Source organism: Electrophorus electricus, chromosome 14 (assembly GCF_041902795.1).
Source record: "Electrophorus electricus isolate QZ-2024a chromosome 14, ASM4190279v1, whole genome shotgun sequence".
Taxonomy (NCBI): Eukaryota; Metazoa; Chordata; class Actinopteri; order Gymnotiformes; family Gymnotidae; genus Electrophorus; species Electrophorus electricus.
In genome coordinates, this window is record NC_137510.1 from 25,623,769 (window position 1) to 25,639,506 (window position 15,738).

At 41.4% G+C, this 15,738-nt stretch overlaps 1 protein-coding gene across 1 annotated transcript; it reads right to left on the bottom strand.

Annotated features, from left to right (window-relative positions):
* Nucleotides 1–5,799: 5,799 nt before the first annotated feature.
* On the bottom strand, nucleotides 5,800–11,726 carry wu:fe05a04 (uncharacterized). The gene is made up of 3 exons (XM_027007210.3): nucleotides 10,543–11,726; nucleotides 8,857–9,800; nucleotides 5,800–8,230 (listed from the first exon to the last, which is right to left on the bottom strand). The coding sequence occupies exons 1-3, from the start codon at nucleotides 11,096–11,098 to the stop codon at nucleotides 7,292–7,294; spliced, it is 2,439 nt and encodes an 812-aa protein (XP_026863011.2). The 5' UTR covers nucleotides 11,099–11,726; the 3' UTR covers nucleotides 5,800–7,291.
* Between the last annotated feature and the right edge of the window lie 4,012 nt (nucleotides 11,727–15,738).

A 15,738-nucleotide genomic window follows, 5' to 3' on the forward strand; every position in this document is an offset into this window, starting at 1 on the left:
TGTGTCTGTCTTCCCTGTGTTCCAGGTTTTGCATCTAACTCACCAGTGTTCCCATCCCTGATTCATACCAGGTTTTCCAGTGAGCTGAGGACCATATAAAAGGAAAATGAAGGGAAGAAGGGCTCATCTTAGGGCTCATTAGAGAAGAGATGGCTGCTAGTGCTTTGACTTGTGGCTGTATTTTTATATTGTGAATCCTTCGATTTGTGTGTATGACTTTGGCTTTGGAACCCTCAGAGGTTATCCTGCACTTATCATGCACACCGGGTTAACATCGAGTCTTACAGATAGTCTTCAGAGGAGCCTATGCAGTATGATTCTGCATGTCTGACTCCTGAGGAGAGACTTAGATGCATCCAAGATGGTCTTTGCCTTTACTATGGTGAGACAGGACACATAATTCGTGAATGTCGGGAGTGACACCGTTCTACGCCGATTAAGGGAGTACGCGGAAAACCCACTTTACGAGCTAATGCGGGGAGTCATCCAATGAAAAGGTTGGTATGGAGTTCTTTCACTATCTCAGTCTCCATCTTTTCTCAGTCTTCTCCTTGCGTGTTTTCAGCACTACTAGACTCTGGGGCGGAAGGGAATTTCATCCACAATTACCTCGTTCAAGACCTGGGGATTCCCGTGGTGCCCCTATCCAGAACATAACGAGTAGCTGCCCTAGACGGTGCTCTAGCAGGCATTGGATCCATAACACACAGAACAAAGCCCATCCTTCTGGCTACCAATGCTCTCCCTTCAGAACGCCTTTCTTTTCTGGTTATTAAGTCGTTGGAAGTACCTATAGTCCTGGGCCTGCCCTGGTTAAAACACCACAATCCACATATCTCTTGGGTGGATCAGGAGATCATTTCCTGGTCGCTGTACTGCATCCAAAATTGTCTTAGTCTTTCAATGCCTAGGATCCATGCCACAACTATCGAAAGCCTGGAGTTCCCCAAGAGTACCAGGTTCTCATGTTCAGCAAAGAAAGAGCTACTCAACTTCCCCCTCACTGATCGTATGACTGTGGCACAGATGACTAGAAGGAGCAATACTACCCAAAGTGCGTGTTTACCAACTTACTCAGGAGGAGGAGTGGGCAATGGAGACCTATATAAAAGAGGTTCTGGAACAGGGCTTTATACAACCTTCCACCTCTCCCATTGCCTCTGGTTTCTTTTTCATCAAAAAAGGGACAGAGGTCTGTGACCAAATCTCCAAACGGTACGCTTACCCTTTACCTCTGGTTCTGGTCGCACTGGAACAACTTAGAGATGCACAATACTTTACAAAATTGGGTTTAAGAAGTGCCTACAACTTGAACAGGATCAAGAGGGGAGATGAGTGGAAGATGGCCTTCATCACTACAAGGGGGCATTACAAATAGTGTCGCTGTTCCAGGCATTCGTTAACGACATCCTGCGGGAGTATATCGCAAAGTTTGTCATTGCCTATATGGATGACATTCTTATTTATTTCCCAGACCTCGAATCCCACATCAAGCATGTACGTTTGATACCACAGTGTTTACTTGACCACCAGCTGAGCGTTAAAGGTGAGAAATGCAAGTTCCATCATCAATCAATCTCATTTCTAGGGTATGAGATTAGTCATAGCACTATAACGATGGACGATAGGAAGATTGAGGCTGTTCTCCAGTGGCCAATACCCACAACTATAAAGAAGTTGCAGAGCTTCCTAGGTTTCGCCAACTTCTATCGTCGCTTCATCAGAAACTTCAGAAGAGTGGCTTCTCAGCTCAACTCAAACTGCTCAGCTCAAAGGGGGTGCTACTAAATTACGTTGGACTCCAGAAGCAGAACAGTCTGTCAGCCAACTCAAGAAGGCTTTCACTAGAGCACCTGTTCTTAAGTACCCTGATCCCTCTGCCCACTTTGTAGTAGAAGTAGACACATCTGAGGTCGGTGTGGGGGCGGTACTGTCTCAGGGAACTGAGGATTCCAAGTTGCATCCAGTGAATTTTTACTCTCACAAACTAACACCAGCAGGGCGTAACTACAGCATAGGAGAAAAGAAGCTCTTAGCAGTAGCTCTGGAGGAGTAGAGACACTGGCTTGAGGGAACTAACCATCCTTTCCTAGTCCTCACTGACCATAAAAACTTGGAATACATGCGTGCCAAATGTCTCAATTCTCGTCAAACCTGCTGGTTTATTTTTTTTTCTCACGGTTTGACTTTTCAATTACTTACTGTCCAGGCTCTCGCAACATTAAGGGTGATGCCCTATCACGTATGCACCTGGGGGAAATGGGTGCCGAAGATGCCATACACCATTCTCCCTACACAGATAAAAGTCACGTCAATAAGGTGGGAGATTGATGAGGAAATTGAGGAGCTACTGACAGACACAGAGATCCCTGTGGAATGTCCAGAGAGTAAACTCTTTGTACCCATTAAATGTCACGATAAGTTATTAACCTGGGTACACTATCCCTGGCAACTGGACATCCTGGGGAGACCCGCACATTGCAACTGCTGTCAAACCAGTATTGGTGGGAGTCACTAGTCCCTGCTCATGAGGTAAGTTCATGGCACTCCCAGTGCCTGAACGACCTTGTACACACATAGCAATTGACTTCATTACTAACCTGTCTGAATCTTTCAGTCACACCACCATTCTTACAGTAATTGATTGGTTTTCACGGGGAGTTCACTTTATTCCCATTTCCTGTCTGCCCACAGCTTTCCAAACTGTGGAAGCCCTCTTTAATAACGTTTTCCGCAACTTTGGCATCCCGGAGGATATCTTATCGGATCGAGGCACCCAGTTTATGTTGCAGGTCTGGTCTGCATTTTCCAAGCACTTGTGACTGAATCTTACATCCAGCTATCACCCTCAATCTAATGGCCAATGTGAGAGAATGATTCAGGAAGTGGACAAGTTCTTGAAAATGTACTGTTTCAACCATCCTACCAACTGGTCCAGTTATCTCATTAGGGCAGAAATGGCGCAAAATTCGCTTATAAGCTCGACCAAGGGTATGACTCCCTTCAAGTGCATCCTTGGCTGTCAACCCCCCATGGCCCCTTGGACCACAACATGGATGGAGATACGGGCAGTGGACATATGGATAAGATGCAGTGAGGGAGTGTGGGAGGAGACACACCAACACATCGAACGGGTGTTGTAGAGATGCAAAGAAAAGGCAGACCATCACCAAGGGGTGGCTCTGGTCTACAAGCCAGGAGACAGAGTGTGGCTATTCATGAAAGACTTGTGATGCACTGGGATGTGTTGTAAACTAAGTCCGAAATACATAGGTCCTTTCAGGATAGTGAAACAGCTTAACGAGGTTACATACCAGCTCGACTTACCCTCTCATTACCACATCTCACGTGCTTTCCATGTTTCCCTTCTCAAACCTGCATTGCAAAGTCATTGTAGGACCCCTTGATGACGTTTTGCTCGGCGTCAAGCCTCCCCCATCCATAGACTTCGGTGGGCCTCCAGTTTATGTTGTTCACCAGATCATGGACTCTCAGAGGTGAGGGGGCAGTCTTCAGTATCTGGCAGACTGGGAGGGCTATGGTCCTGAGGAGCAGAGCTGGGTCCTGGCCAAGGATGTCCTGGATAAGGGCATGCTCGCCGATTACGACCAGTGTTTCCCCGATAGGCCTGCTCCTCATTCCAGGGTTAACCTCACAGCGTGTTCTCCTCTGGTCGCATCTCTGGTATGTTTGAATGTGTAGAACCTGCTTTTCAACCCTTTATTTTCCAAGGTTGTCTATCTCATGATGATGAGGGACAACGGCCAATCACGGGATTAAGGGATACTGGTACTGCTGTATCACTTATTTTGGAAAGCGTGTTGCCACTGTCATCAGATACAAACAGTGGTAATGACGTGTTGGTGCATTATGAGTATTATGAAGCTCCCTGTACATGATCTGTTCCTACGCTCAGGTGTATATTCAGGGCTAGCTAAAGTGGCGACACACCACGGACAGTCAGTTTGAATTGCATCATTCATTTTAGGTAATGACATAGCTGGTGATATGGTGTTCCCTGTGCCTGAGGTAATGGCGAATCCTGTGGAGGTTAGTGAGTCTGCACAAGAGGTATTATGCACATTTCCTGCTTGTGTTTTGACCCGTGCTCAAGCATGGAAACCCGGTATCTCTTCCTTTCAGGGGAAACACTTCATGTGTGATGTGATGCCCCTGTGTTTGCAGGGCCTAAAGAAAACGTTGTGCCTCTTGTTCCTGATCTGGATCCGGAGATGCCAGATCTCATGACACAAAAAGAGTTCTGTACTACCTTTGGTCTACCTTAAATGTATCCAATGAAATAGAAGGACTAATTTCCTTTCAAACCTATTTGCCAAAGTAACATGCGAGTTAAATATCCAACACTTCTCCAGTGCATATCACCCTGAGTCTCAAGGTGAGTTGGAAAGGTTCCATCAGACTTTTAAAAAATATGCTGTGGTCTTACTGTGCTGAGTATGATAAAAATTGGGATGAAGGTGTTCCTCTGCTCCTTTTTGCTATCTGTAACACGATTCAAGAGTCTTTGGGGTTCAGCCCTACTGCATTGCTTCTCGGACGCACAGTGTGCGGTCCACTGAAAGTTTTATATATTCAGTGGTTGTCATCTAGTCCCAAGATTAGTGTTCCCCTTTGTGATTTCACTGCTAAATTATGTAATCGAATGCACTTTAGAAAACTTGCCAAATGCAATCTTAGTGACTCTCTATGAAGCTATGGAGGCAATATATGACCAAAAGGCTGTCGGTCATTCTTTTGAGGTTGGTGACATAGTATTGGCCCTTTTGCCTACGTCAGAATCTTTCTTGAGTACAGGCTTTGCAGGCCCCTATTTGATAGAAAAAAAGATTCTCCCTTATCCATTGTTTTGGCTACCCCGATCTTAGACAAAAGAAGCATATGCGCATATATCAATTTGTTAAAGCCCTATGCTCAGAATGTGTTGGTCTCCTCTATTTCCTTGTGATCATCAAGGTATGGCTGGTTTTTACCAATGTTTTTGTAGAAATTTTCTGTAATTGTGACACCACTAACATACTCTGTGAGAAAGTTCTCTTTTTGCCAGGATGCTTCATGCTATCAAAGTGTTATTATTCCATACTCCTGTTCTTGCAGTGCCTGACTTCTTGCGTCCATTTATATTAGAGGTTGAGTCTAGTGGCTAAGGCACTGGTGCTGTCCTCATGCAGGATGCCCAAGGCTTAGAACACCCGGTGTTATTTCTCAAAGTAATTTGTAAAGCACCAATTGGTGTACAGTACCATAGAAAAAGAGACACTTGCACTGCAGAAATTTGAAGTCTATATTGGCGGAAGTTCTCAGCCGATTCCGGTATATACTGACCATAATCCCTTGGTCTTTTTTAGCCATATGGCAAATACAATATGAGGATATGGCAAATACAATATGAGGAATGAAGGAATGATGCAGTGATCCTAGGCATGTAGCCTGAACAGGTAGCTAAGCCTGCAACTGTGGAGACTAGAATGTTAAGTGATGCAGCTAAAGTACCTGTGGAGTCTGATCCAAAAAGAGTGTATCCTCTTATGCACAGTTAAATGAAGGTTGAAGAGAAAATTCAGTCTCCAAAGATTGATATGTTAAGGCTACAAAAGGAAGCATCTATTGAGGATTGTTGTGCATCTGTATCCTGTATGAATGTAGGCAGGAGAGGGCTTCCTTCAGCACTGATGTTCGTTCTGTCAAGCCAGACCTGGTGTAATAAGATTCTACAGAAGCTAGGTATGGGTGTCCCTTCCACAGGTGGATCTTAAACACAAGATGATGAAAAAAAACCTTACGAGCCATATCTTTATTAGAAGACGCTGGAAAGACATCATTCCATGGTGATTCTACTTCCACTTCGATCACTAATAAAATTAAGTCAGTAGAAATATTAGACCAGTGTTGAAGCTTCACATATAATCCACCACTTATGATGCCCACTGATGTGAAAATGTCAAACTCGTTTTGTACAAATAATTACTATTCGCTTTAGATAAAAGTGTCAGCTAAATGCTGTAAATGTCATTCTTGCTGTTCTTTAGAAGACAGCCTGCTGACACATCTGCATTTTATGCTTTCCTTACAAATCATGCCAAGTTGTTTTTGACTATTTACAGTTAAAGGTACATGTAAAGATATTAACTGGCTAATTGCAAAGGGTTCCTGAATTGACTCTAAAGTATTGCAATATCCAAGTATATTAAAGTATAATTACTATATTTGTGACTACATGACCATGACTCATTAGCACCAAGCACACGGCTGAGCACTGAGCAGCTGTTTTATTTCATCCCACTTCAAATAATAAGTGAAAATAAATTCAGGATGAATTGCACTCTTGCTTTACTGTTTACAGAAACAAGACACAATAAAAAGAAAATAATAAAATCAATTTACCCTGAAGACTTTAACCTGAATAAGTATTTGTTAGAAAACAACAAAATTAGGGTGTAGTGGTACTGTCCTGATATTACACCTCTAAATGCACATCTATTTAAAATTAAATGCCATCTCATTCTACCTTAAAACAACATGCTCAAATGGACCCTGTCTACAATTAAGTAAAATTTAAATATTTTAGGGATATCCAAACAGCATCATAAAGACAATATGTACTCATTTGTTTGCATACCCAGTAAACAGTTTTCAACCTTAACTTTCTGATTCTCTGCTTTCTTAGTTAAAGACTAATACAGATCTATGCTGTATTACCCAACACAACATGTACAGCATAACATAAGCATTTCCAGAAACACCTAATAAGATGACATAATACATTAATAAGTAATAACCTCTAATTGTGTGTTGTGGCACCTACAATCATACATTCTGCATAACACCATGAAAAGAACAAAGAGTTATGCAAAGTCAAAAGCATTTGTCCTGCACCAAAGTAACCCGCTCCATTCATTCAAGTTTATTTGGACCAAGATTACGTGTCATAGCCATGTAACTAGGTCTACTCATTTGCATGGCAAACTAGGATGGGCAAACTGGGTGGGCAAGGGAAATTACCAGTGAACACAGACGAAATAGGGTAGCTAAAACAGACAGGCATTGATTGTTCTATGTGTTGGACCAGGTCTTCTTCCAGATCTTTTCCACAAGTCTTGCACTCTGTGGACCATGTCTGATCTGTCACTGATCTCCACTTCTGTATTACTCCAACCTATGTCTCTTACTCTGCAGCAGGGTTCTGTACCTTTTCCGCTTGGTCTTCTGACTGGAGTTCATCTGTCTTAAGCGACTGCAAGTCAGATGATGTCTGAACAAATTACTATTTGCTTTAATGTTCTTCACATGGTTCCTTTTTTATTCCTGATTTATTTTCTGAAGATCCAAAGCCAGGACTATAGGGCCCCATTATTGCAGCACTAAGAAAATTGTTCTCCACTTTCAACAGGGCACCACTTCTCATTTCCACAGTTTCTAGTATGGAGTTACCATTCTCCAGTCTTGACTCTATTTGCGTTGTGCAGTCATCGCCTGTCTGCCTCATAACTTTCACTAAGCATACCGGCGTCACTGGATTGCACAGTCCTGAGGTGCTCAACCTTTGTTGATGTGGCTTTATCTCATCAACACATGCTTTATTCTGCATAGTGTTCAAGATCTCTAGGCTTGACAAAACATTCTTGTTAGGCTCATTTTTTGTGTTCAACTGTGAAATGTTTAATGTCTGTTTTGATTCAAAAGCACACACTGCTTTTTCCTTTGCCGCTGTGCGTATCATTACTGGGCTAGATACACTCTGCTCATGTAATACTGTCCATCTCATTTTATTATCCTCAGTAGTCAAAGGTATCAAAATATTTGCACCAGGGGCTTTGATGCTTTGTAGCAGAACTGATTTGTCTGAACCGGCACTCACAGCATTACTGGTAGAGGTTACTGGAATATTATTGGCATGTGGACTTGACAGGCTTTTATCTGAAACCTCTGGAGAGGCCACAAGATTTGGAGGATTCTGAGTACACTCTGAAGTGGGTGTTGCAGGTACGGGCAGAAACATCACCAGGGGGACACCAGGAAGAGGTTTTTTATCCAGAGTGAGTGTCCACATACCTTTAGAAGACTTTGTTTGGTTATTTACAAGGGGAACTGGGTGCATTTGCTGTGGAATGTCTTTCTGAGTTTCTTGAGTAACTATTTGGAGGTCCTTGCTTTTAGGAGCAATAGTACTTTTCTTCTTCTTTGACATTGGCTTTGGTTTCTTCATAGCACCCTGTAAATGACATGGTCATTTTATTTAGCTCACTTCAGAAACACTGAGAAGTTACATATTGATTGCTGCAATTAGATCCAAATCCATTTTTTAATGTTATCAAATATTTATAATCATTTAGTTAAGTATAGTCCAACTGCTTTTTTTGCAGAATGAATGACATTAGTTTTATGGTTTTTGAAGATTTAAATAATTACGCCACTGGACTGTGTTTAAATCCACTAAGTAGGTGCAATGGAGCAACACATTTCTCTTTTATAGGCATCACTGAGATTTTGCTATATGCTATTATACATAATGGACATTGATAATTTAAATAAGGTATCTGTAGGTACCTGTAGAAAAACAGTAACCCTACTCTCTAAATAAAAAGGTTTTCAACTGTAGTCCTGGGGCTCCACTGCCCTGCAGTTTCCGGCCCACCTGATAATTATCATTTGTGCAAGGAAAACTGAAAACTGTGCTGTGGAGCCCCAGAACCCCTGCTTTGACTATTACATATATTGCCTCAGAATCATTGACAAACATTCAGCCAAAGTGAGAAAACAAAGGCAGCTCTCAGAGTTTCAAAATGGTAAAAAGGAAATAAACAATATATTGCAATATCTAAGAATAACTATATTTACCTCTGGTGGGGTCATGACCCCACATGTTTTCAGGTGGCTGTCGAAAGCCTGCTGATGAGAGAAGCCCAGGCCACAATCCTTGCAGAGGCAAGGCCGTTGAGCTGCGTGCCCCCCCATGTGTGACATGAGCATGAGCGAAGAGCGAAAACCCATTCCACATTCGGAGCACCTCATCACCCTCTGATGGGTCCCAGCATGCTTCTTCAGTTCCTCTGAGCTGTCAAAGACTTGGCCACACTCCATGCACCGAATATCATTAGTCTTTGCAGGTGAGGCTGTCTGATGACCCCAGCACCCCGTGTCCATCTTGTGCTTCTCAAAATCACCTTGACTCTGGAAGATGACCAGGCAGGCCACACACTGGATGTGCTCCGGCTTGCACTCATGCCTGCTGTAGAGCGATGGCAGGCGGAAGTGGCGTTTGCAGCGCACGCAGGTGTACGGCAGAAGGCCCAGGTGATGGAAGCTGTGGCGCAGCAGGGAAACCTTTTTAGAGAATGCCTGGCCACAGTCTGTGCAAATGAAAACACCCTTCTCCGAGGTTTGACGGCAGAAACTGCAGTCGCAATTGGGGTAATGGTGGCCTTTCGTTTGTTGTTTGTGCTGTTGCACATGCTTTTTGCACTCCTGCATGCTACTGAAGATTCGTTTGCAGAAATCACACTGGTAAAACTCGTCCTCAAAGTGGTTGGTGTCCAGATGCTTCTGGAGGTCCTCCTTTGTTGCAAACGTAGCTGTACAAATGACGCAGTGGACAGAAGCCACTTGTGCGTGGGAGCGTAGGTGTGCACGATAGTTCACCAGGTGGCAGAACTGCTTGCCACATTCGGCACAACAGTAGGGCCGCACACCTGTATGTAGATGCAAGTGTTCCTGGAGGAGGAATGGCGTGGAGAAGGTGAGATTACACACATGGCAACGATGCTGTTCTGAGCCCTTCTGATCTGAAAAGAGAGAGAGGATGATGCAGCAAGTTAATCATTTTATTCTTTCAATAAATCAAGTCTTCACTAATACAAAGAAACCAAACTGAGTTACAACTGCCATGCACAAAGGGTTTAGGTTAATGTATTCCATATATCAAATTAGCAATCCCCAGATGTTAAACATTTAACTAAGCAAAACATCCAGTGTAAAGATATTTCAGAATTTGTCATTTTATTACTATTACTTAAGAACATCAGAGTTTCAAATAATGCCTTGGATGCCTGGTGTTATCCTTAGCTACAAAACTCAACAATTAGACCAAAATTGCATACGTTTTACAGATAATGTAAATAATTCTGTTAGTCAGGCACCTAAACGAGAACTGACTTATTAGCAAGAATGAATGAACGAATGAAGTTAGACTTGTACAGCTTTTACATCCAGTCAACGCACCCATGAACTGGAATTGTACATTTTAAAAAGATATTCAAGTTAGAGTTGCACAGGTTATATGATTTGTAGTCAATATAATACATTTAGAAATGGGACATATGGTTCACTACTAGGTAGAACTGTAGCAACTGCAGCATTACTATATTTTGCAGCACTAATTAACATCCTTAATTTTTTTATTGTCAGTCAGACCAATGAAATCAAAGGATGTTCATTTGCAATTAAAACATCAATTTTAGGGTTCATTATACTTTGCCTGTTACAAGTAAAATTACAATAACTGAGTGTAAATACAAATTCCCTTACCTGAAGAAAAAAAAAAATTCCCTTCTTCATCTTCTGTCAAATCATAATCGATATCATCTTCCTCTTCATTATGCACATCAAGATTGGTTATCAGATTTCTCTTTGAGCTTCTTATACTCGTGTCCCCTTCGTGCATTTTTCTCTTTCCATCTTCTGTGTTTGGATTCTCATCACTTTCATCATCATCATCTGCTCCCTTTCTTTTCTTTCCTCCTGCACATGCACCTTTTTCATCGCAAACAATATTGCTGTATCCCCCTGTAGTGGTGGACGCGGTGTCCGTCTGAGTTTTATCACCCTTAATCCAAGTGTCATGACTTCCTGGAGAGGGGCTCTGAAAGACACCATGCGTATTTTGACCCCCTAAAAGCCCCGTTTCCTCATCCACGTGGCTTTCTGTCGGCACGGGAGACCAGGATGTTGCTGTAGCACAAGGATCAGGATTTGAAGGTGAACTGTTTGTGTCAGGTGTTTCTTTCTGTTCTAACAGCTCGAAATCCCAGCTTGAAAATCCCAACTCTGTTAGCTGAATGTCAATAGTTAATTCTGAAGACATAACTTGATATGAAAATGAGAGGATCAATAGAAATTTATTGTACGCGTTGTTTTTGCATGCTCTTCTCTGTATCAGCGTGACAATAGTAAATTCTAATCTATTTCGTGAATATACATAATGTTACTGAGACCAGTTAACGTTGTCGAATAGTAATAGTAACCTAACAGACTAGTGAACAAAGAGCTAACATAACAGCTAGCTAGTTGAGCTAGCTATGTAGTTGGAAGAGCGTTTGTTAACCAAGTAACCTACTGGATAACTAACTACATTCTAGATTTCTACAAAACATCAAAATTCCAGATTTCGTGTCACGAATAGATATCCCGCATAACGTCGATAAGAAAGCGACAATATTTTAGCTATGCTACCGCAAACTGAAAATCTTGGGTTACCTCAGTGAGCTAGCTGGCTAGCCAATCATCTAGACAAAACGCTATCGTCTGCAAGTAGCAATACTACCGTTGCATAAATACTGGCGAGGAAACACACTATCGTAGTTAACGACAGTCCGCAGTGTAGGAAGCACCCGTGATCGAAAAGAAAACTACTTTAGGGGAAAGTCGAAGTACGGCAAAAACGAAGACAACCAGCTAGCGATGTGCTGTTTAGACCTCAAGCTTGCACAGCAGCTCGCGCCTCTCCGCGATGTTTCTCTTCCGGCTTTCCAGCGTCATCAGAGTTCATTCGTCAGATAGGTCAGTCCCTACTGGGCAAAGCACGCCACGCTGCTGTCACATAGCTGAAAGATAAACGTGGCCTGTGCAATTATTAGACTAACCTACATAATCGTACTCTGTAATATCTGTAAATATTCCATCAATATATGAACGTGACATTATATTGTATGCTTATTGTTTTGGGGTTTTTTTGTGAGTGGATTTGGGGCACTTAGATTCCACATGCACTGGTAGCACAATAAAATGCCCAGTTCCTGTGTATTCAGTCTTTTCCTCCAACTGCTGGGAAAATTTTAATTATAAGGAGAGTTAATTACTACAGGAAGGCCATCTAAAATCAAAATGTAAAATAAAATTAGGGAAATTATTATCTTTGTGGTCACTGTGGCCAGTAACACAGTGCAGTAATACCTCCTAACTGATAAATGCTCAGAAAACAAACAAATGGCAGAGAAAAAAAACCAAAACATTCTCATTCTCAACATATGTATCGAAAATAAACTGGGAGACACTGTCAGCTTCACTGCTCTACGTGGTGGCACCCACAGGTACTGCACCATCTGGTCTTATGGATTCCCTGTCCATTATTGTGCTCACGAGTAAAATCTGAATTTTAGCTGTGCAGAGCAACTTGGAAATGGCTTGGAAGTAAAGCGGTATAACATGCACTCTTATGGGCCGTGTTTTAAACATTATTTCTGTTTTCACAGAATCAGAAAAAATTATATATATATATATATATAATGAGAACATATTTATTAGTAATTCGGCTCTATATGTGAGTAGGAGAGATGCAACCAGATGTAAAGGGTTGACACCATCTGACACCGACAGCGTGCAAAAATTATACAGTGACGTGACACAATCAGCTAATTGCATCTTCTAGCATCATTTAGCGACTTCCAGTGCACATACTTTGGAGAACTGGAGTATCTACCAACCCACATACTGTGATATAAAAGAATCCTGTCTTTTTTTCTGTGGACTGCCTACATGAGAAAAACTAATTTAGCTCCTTTGTACATGTCACTAAGGGAGCCACTAGAATTATAACACCCCACCCATGTCTTGAAAACTACTTTTGTGAAAGTGCTCCTTTTTTGCCTCTGCTCTGTTGTTGGCTGAAAAGACCAGCACAAAAAAAAATGCCCCAGCCTCAGCAGAGCTGAGTGGATAAAGCTTGTTTATTGATGGAAATAATGGATACAATCAGCAATAACCTGTACATGTATACTAACCACTTTGTATTTGATTGTTTTTTCCAAATGTACATTGCAAAACAGAACTAGCCCTGAAACCTTTACTACAAGGGGGATCAATACCAACTGTTTGTGACAAAACTGCAAAAGAAAAGAATTATGATAGCACTAGCTAATGCTAACAGTTGTGGCACTATATATTTGTTAATACTATTAGTTTGTTTGTAAAATTAACTTTATTTTATCAATGTTTATGTAAAGTTATAGATGTGTTTCAGACAGCAAGAGCTAGGGACTGGCCAGCAGGTCATGTAGGTGCGGTGGCTGGCAGGTCCAGAGAGATGCATCGTCGTCTTGGGAACAGGGCGCAGCAGAGGCAACGCCCTGACGGCAGCAGGGTACAGCAGAGGTGGCGCACAAGAACACAGGTGGAAATACCCCTGGGAGCCCTTCTAGGCCAATACAGGGAACAGGTAAGGATTGGTTGGCTACAGAAGGGCCAGACTTAGGTGTGTCTTACATCAGGATAGGTACAACTCACATGATGGATTTATGACAAGATATTTTGCATGTTTCCTGAGAGAACTCCTTATCTTAGAGTGACTCCAAAGACATTTGTTTAACGACACCTGGTGCTTTGTGTCTCCCCTGGGAAATTCTCTATTCTCTCATGCTTCTGAAACATTAGGGAGAGGGCACAGTTCTGGTAACCAGGTATAAAGACCCACTCTGATCTTAGAATTGGATAGGTCTGGGACTGGGTAGCACTAGAACCATAACTACTACTGTGTTCAAGACAAACATTAGGTTTAAAAAAACAAAAAAACAAAACAAAAAAAAACCTCCCAACTTTAGCAACTCAAGGCGTAACAGTGCTCTCTAGTGGCTGACCTGTCTCATAACATCAACAAAAGGGACAGGAAGACGAGGGTGCATCAACACATGGCAGGGAATTACATGACAGGAAGAGAAAAGAAATTTAGATATCACTGGAAAGAGTTCCTTTATATGATGAATATGAGTCCCTGGGGAGGGAGGGAGGGAGGGAGGGAGAGAGAGAGAGAGAGAGAGAGAGAGAGAGAGAGAGAGAGAGAGAGAGAGAGAGAGAGAGAGAGAGAGAGAGAGAGAGAGAGAGAGAGAGAGAGAGAGAGAGAGAGAGAGATTTTCTGCATTCCTTACTCCTGCAAGGGAGGAGAGCTCCCATGCGCTAGACCTTCGGAACTATCATGGCTTATTTCATGCTCATGTCTAACAATTCACCCAAATAAGTGCTTAAATGATGAGAGAGAGAAAGATTAGCCAACATAATTTGCAATTTAAAATCAGATAAGAATGATTTAATCTCACTTTATGCAAATAAACACAAACCAAAGATGCAAAAATTCAGATGACATCATTGGAAAGGAGTTATTGTGTATTGTGCATGACAGTCTCTGTAAACACAGAGGGAGACGGAGGTGAACACAATGCAACATATTTACAACATTTACAAATTCAGCAAAAAAAGGCTTCATGTATATAATAACACAACCTGAAAATTAAAGAAACCAGTAGAAAGGAGTTGGTCTCTGCAAACAGAGAGGGAGAATAAGATGGTTTTGTTCCAAGATGTAACATTTACAAATTCCACTATGATTTAATCTCACCTTCTGTTGCATAATCTGGATCCAACAGAAGCACAAATGAAATTAAGTAGTATAAATCAACATTTTGCTTATATATATATATGTGTGTGTGTGTGTGTGTGTGTGTGTGTGTGTGTGTGTGTATATATATTTATTTATTTATTTAACTTTTTTTTTTTTTTTTTTTTTTTTTTTTTTTAGTGATTTTTATTACCTTGTCCAGTCTTGGCCTGGTTATTTCAAAGTCTCAAATGACATTTAAAGAGAGAGCAAAGGATTAAAAATAGCATTTACGGTACTGTATGTATAGACACTGAATTTTAAAGATTTCTTCACACCTTTAAGACAAATGCAAGAGTCAAAGAGAGAAAAAGAAAGAAAGGTTTTTACATCTTAAAACCACAGAAATACACAGTAAAATCGACCTTTAATCTTAATCTTTAGTGTAGCAAAAACAGACATTTAGAAATTACTAAAGCAGTAGGCCTGAACAAATATGATCTAAGGTACATTAGATGGATTTTACACTAACTAGGTATTCCCACAGAATGTGATCCACAAATTATTTGTGGAATGCAAATAAGAAAATAACATGGATGACAATATCAACAATTAACAATATTGAACCCAGCCAGGGTACTAAGGTTCTCAGCATGAACAGGGCACAAATTCAGGTCCAGTTGTTGATTAGTGACACTGAACATGTATGCCTGGATTAGGGAAAGAATTTCCAAAATTTATTGAAGCTCAAAAAACAGGTGGACAGCAAAAAGGCTGAGGCTCAATTTTTTTCTGTCACTTTACATTTTGTCACAGTGTTTCTTAATTGTAAACAAACAAACAAACCAGAATGTGTAAATGAAGAACAATAAAGAAGAATGTCTTGAGCTCAACAGTATCCTTGTACAGAAACTTTGGCCCATATCTCATCAAGAAGTAATCAGCATTCATTATTCTTGTAATATTTTGAGGGCAGATCATATAAATGTGTGGAATGATGTACCTCTTCTGACAACCAATCTTCAAACTGCACCGTTTTGTTTTAGTACTAGTTAGGAAATAAGATCTGGACTTTTTGGGTTCCCCAACTGCTGTGTTGCTTCTGTCCTACAGAAAGGTTAAGTTTCACCACAACAGTA

Coding starts and splice junctions, on each gene's coding strand:
- wu:fe05a04 (XM_027007210.3), bottom strand. CDS start 11,098: ATGTCTTCAGAATTAACTATTGACATTCAGCTAACAGAGTTGGGATTT. Junction 9,801..10,542: donor GAATTTTTTTTTTTCTTCAG/GTAAGGGAATTT, acceptor CTCTCTTTTCAG/ATCAGAAGGGCTCAGAACAG. Junction 8,231..8,856: donor GGGTCATGACCCCACCAGAG/GTAAATATAGTT, acceptor TGTCATTTACAG/GGTGCTATGAAGAAACCAAA.